The sequence below is a fragment of the Monoraphidium neglectum genome, assembly GCF_000611645.1.
Source record: "Monoraphidium neglectum strain SAG 48.87 unplaced genomic scaffold scaffold04321, whole genome shotgun sequence".
Taxonomy (NCBI): domain Eukaryota; kingdom Viridiplantae; phylum Chlorophyta; class Chlorophyceae; order Sphaeropleales; family Selenastraceae; genus Monoraphidium; species Monoraphidium neglectum.
The window spans coordinates 1-4,684 of NW_014009308.1; the positions used below are offsets into that span (position 1 = coordinate 1).

General features: G+C 64.4%; 1 protein-coding gene across 1 annotated transcript; it reads right to left on the reverse strand.

The window, feature by feature from the left end:
* Window positions 1–2,261: 2,261 nt before the first annotated feature.
* Window positions 2,262–4,654, reverse strand: MNEG_14201 (hypothetical protein; the record flags this gene model as incomplete). The annotated part of the gene is made up of 6 exons (XM_014037327.1): window positions 2,262–2,574; window positions 2,832–2,868; window positions 3,278–3,447; window positions 3,687–3,742; window positions 4,211–4,344; window positions 4,582–4,654. 6 exons carry the CDS (start codon window positions 4,652–4,654, stop codon window positions 2,262–2,264), a joined length of 783 nt encoding a protein of 260 aa, XP_013892781.1.
* Window positions 4,655–4,684: the final 30 nt, after the last annotated feature.

A 4,684-nucleotide genomic window follows, 5' to 3' on the forward strand; every position in this document is an offset into this window, starting at 1 on the left:
GCGGGGGCCAAGGTGGCGGGGAGGAAGAAGGCCGCAGCCAAAGCGACGAAGTGAGATTGTTTTTGGTTGTGAGGCTACTGCACATGACATCGCACACCATACCACTGCGTTGACGGGCAACAATTTGTTGTGGTAGCGCTGCCCCGCTCGCTTGCTTCCAACATGCAGCCCTGATTTTGGCAACTCTTGGGGGGCCGTCAGTGCTGAGCTGCAGGGTCGGACTTCTTGACACGCTGGTCAAATTGGGCACCTGGCTTGACGCTGTATAGCTTTCCTTGCAGCTCGCGTGGCCACGACATATTGCGGCTTTGGGGGTCGCAGCTCCGACCACGTTGACCACAATTGACCGTGTTTGACCGACCTCCTTTCTTCTGCCTGTGCCCTGCGCCCTCGCGAATATGCTGCACCCTACCTCCACCGAGCTGTGCCCTCTTGCCGCAGCTGCACGCGACGCGTCGTCCTCTGGGCTGGAGCGAGAGCGAGACCTTGTCGTTCCTCGTCCCCATAGCGCCCGCGCGCGTGTAAAGTGATTCACTGTCGGTCCCTACGTCCCTTTCTATCGCCTGAGCCTCTGCTGTTGCCAAAGCACCTGGTTGCCCCGCTGCTGGGGACAACAGCAGCCACGCCACCAGTGGCAACAGCATCCCGCTTGGCAGCAGCAGCACAGAACCAACACAGGGAGGTGGCAGCACCGGCTGGCGGCGGCCCGCCGGCAGCTGCAGAGGCACGAGGTGGAGGCGGCCGTCGCCGACACTGCAGCATCCACAAAAGACTGGGGGCTTCGGTCGGAGCGAGAGGCCGTCCTCGATTTGTGCTGTCCCAACGCCTCGGAGATTGAAGATCAAAAAATAACAGTCAGTCTGCCTCTTACACAGGCGCATTGTTGGCGAGGTGGGGGTCCTTTGAGGTGTGCAAAATAGGTTCAGAGTGGAGCATTTGTTGGCGACAAATCGTTTTGTCGACAGGACTTACTAACATGATGACATAATATTGGATCTTTGACCAATGTTTACGCATTGACAGGGTGTAGACACACGTCGGCATGGGATCTGACGAGCAGAAATAAGCGGCGCTTGCATGCACAGCTAGGGGCTTGGCGGGCAGGGGGTGGGCAGCGCCCGCTCAAGGCTCAGCCACCAGGCTGGCGTGAGGGCAGTGCTCCCGCGCATGTGCATCCACCAATCCCGACCACCAGAGGAAGGCAGCACCAGCAGCAGGAATAAGCAGGGGATCTGCACAAATACCTGGATACATCCAGGCTCGATGCACAAACAGCAACGCTTGATGGGCCCAAATTCCACCCAAAGCAGGGGTGAGTGGGCGTGGCTTGTACCCCACAGAGCCGTCGATGAACTCAAATGCAGCACACAGCATAATGTGTGAAATGCCCCATGGGGACAAGAATCGGCCCCGCCGCCGCCCACGAGAGGGGGCGGCCGCCAGCGCCTCTCGCTTGAGGTGAGCATGTCGGGGTCGCCTCGCCTTTTTTGTGGCGGCACATGCGTTGATTTGAACACAATTAGAACGCTCAGGCGAGCATTGCCCAGCTGCGGCGGGGGTGTAGGGAAGGTGCATCATCGCCGGCAGAGTGGAAGGTGAGCTTGGTGCAAACACACAACTCCCAACTTAAAGACCCGAAGTGGAGTCTGGAGAAAGCAACCTGAAACGCGTCGAGGCATCGGCGTATCTGATACCTGAAAATGGAAGACAGCAGGTGCGTCAACATACATATCAACATATGCGTTGAGGCCCATCGGCCCTCAACCTGCCGCAGCGCGGCTGCCATGGTAATCCATAAAGAGCCCCACTCAGCATGCGCTGCCGCCGTCTCAATGGCGGCAGGCGAGCGGGTCTTGATGCATGTGTGATGCGCCCGGGCCGAACCGGCGCAAGGGCCGCGCACGTGCAGGGGGCGGTGCGCCTGGCTGGGTCATGCGAGCAGGTGGCGCTTCAGTTCAAGCTTTTGCAGGATCATGGGATCCTATGATGTGATGCCTCAATCCCGCCGATGAACCACGACGACCGCAATCTCGTCAAGTCGCACTGCTCCGGCGACAGGGCCTACGACCAACCACGTCAGAAGGCGGTCGTGCTTCAGAAGGCGGGCAGGCGCTCCCATCCAGCGGGTGACGAGGCGGTTCCAGATTCGCTCGGTTGCGTGCCGATGTGCGCCTGAGCACTTGGTGGGCCCGATGGCAGGGAAGGGCAAACGGCCGGAAGTGCCCCGAAGCCGGCCACTGCGCCGGCGCCGCCCGGCGCCCTCACGCCGTGGCCGCCCCGGAGAGCGTCCCGCCCGCGCGGCCGGCCCGCGGCGCGCAGCCGCCGCCGGCCTCCTCGTCAGCCGCACGGCGGCCTCCGCAAGCGACACCGTCGGCGGCGCGCCTCGCGCGCCGCTCCTCTCTGAATTGCGGATACTCTTTCACGAAAACGCCGAGCACGATAAGGCCGGCAGCAATCAGCAGGGCGCCCATGACCAGGGCGACGACCTCAAAAGATCGAAGGGCGCCGATGATGGCGCCGACGATGACGGGGCCCGCGAAGCCGCCGAGTGCGGTGCACGACGCGTTGAGGATGCTGCGGGCGGTTGGGGGCGGTTGGGGGCGTTGAGGGTGATTGGCTCCGTTTGGCAGGGGTTTGATGATGAGAAGGTCGTTCCAGTTGTTTGAAAGGCGGGCTCGAATAGGTTGAGATTGGTGACGGTCGCTTGTGGCTTGGGAGCGATGGAGGGATCGAGCGGCCGCGGTGAGAGAGACGCGCGACGCAGCACCAGCGTCCGCCGTGGCGGCGGGCGGCGGCGCGGCAAGCGGGGGACTCAGGGGGCCCGGGCTCACCCTAGGGTGATGCCCGCTTGCGAGGGCGGGGTTATGCCTGCACAAGGCGTGGGGGGACGCGGGGGCGCACGTCACAAGAAGCGCTCGAAGGAGCGGATGGCACCGGCTTGGCGCGTGTGTAAGCAGTCATGCGCACGAGCCTTGCGTCTGCACGCCCTGACTCCCAACCCCCTCTTGCAAAGTCACGCGTGATGGCACAGGGATACCCTTCCGTACACGCACACGCGCGCGCGCACGCACAACACACGCACACGCACACGCGCACGCACACAAACACACGCACACAAACACAAACACACGTGCACACACACACACACACACACACACACACACACACGCACGCACATGCGCGCGCACGGAAACAAACACACACACACACGCACACACATATACACATACATACACATCCAGACAACAACGCACACATCACAACCATCATCACGCACCCGCCGCCCGCGCAACGAGCGTGCTCTGGCCGGCAAACGCCAGCCCCAGCGACGCCGTCAGTATGACAAACGCCCCGACCGCCGAGTGCCGCCCGACGACGCCGAAACAAGAGAGAGTGATGCCCGACAAGATCACGGGGATTGCCACGTGGGCCGTCTTTTCATTGTGCCTGCGGAACGGCGCGAGGCAGGACGGCCGTCGTCACGGTCAGTCGGTCGATGGTCCTGCGGCGAAATACCGACGGGAGGGGCCAGGGCTGGCCCTCGGTCCGTCTGTTGCGGCAAGCGGCACCGCCCGGCTTGCGGCGGGCCGGGCGGCCGTGGGGGTGGCATGTGGCGGCGCACGGTGCAACCATTCCCCGGGTCCTCTGATGCCGCTGGGATGCCAAAGTGAGCAGCCGCTCCTCACCGGTCTGCGCTCCAGGCCACGGCGACGAGCGAGAGCGCGGCGCAGATGTAGGGGATCTGCGGTGCGAGCGCGGGCGCAGGCGCGGGGATGAGGGGGAGGGGATGGGGCGCGCAGGGGTCGGGGGCGCGCAGGATCGCGCCGCGGGCGTTCCGCACAGCGCGCGGCCGGCCAGATAGACGCTTTTGTGCTGGAATCTACCCGATATCTCCGCCTGGACGATCTTCGTTCAACGCCCCAACCCACGCAGTGCGCCCGAGGCATGCCCGCTTCCCGACACCTCAACCCTCACGCCCCACATGCAATCTGTGTCGAAAAAATGCCTCTTTTTCGCCCCAACTGACGCACCGCGCTGAGCAGCACCGCCCGACGCCTTCGCGCCCAGAAGCATCCGACACTTTTGCCTGCCATGCCCCATCCAACACCCCAATGCACGTACATGCGCCCGAGTCCCGTCTGATCCCCGACACAGTGCACCCTCGCGACCCGCACGACCCCTGGCTTCGATCCGCTGTGCCCCAACCCACCGCGCTGAGCAGCGCCGCCTGGACGCTGTTCCTGCTGCCGCCGCCCACGCTGGTCGCGTCGGACAGCAGGGAGCCGTTGAGCAGGTTGCTGACTATGATGGGGATCCACACGTAGATGGACCACGCCGACACGACTGCGACGATTTTTTTGATGACGTCATGGTGACGTCATGAAGATGTCACGGGGCGGCAGGGGGCGGCGGGTGCAGGGCGGGTTGAGGGCCAGGCGTGCGGGTTGGCGAGGGGGACTGTCGGGGCCCCCCAAGCGCAGCTAAACTCTGGGCCGGGGCCGGCTGCCGCGCCGGCTGAGACAGCAGGCAGGCTGCGGCGCGGCGCGGCGTTGCTCAGCGGCGGCGGCATCCCCGGCTCACCCCACAGAAAGGCCGCGACGATGAAGACCCACAGGAGGGGCCGGGAGCAGGCGTCCGCGGCCATGCGCAGCATGGCGCGCAGCGTCGGCGGGCGGCGCGCGGC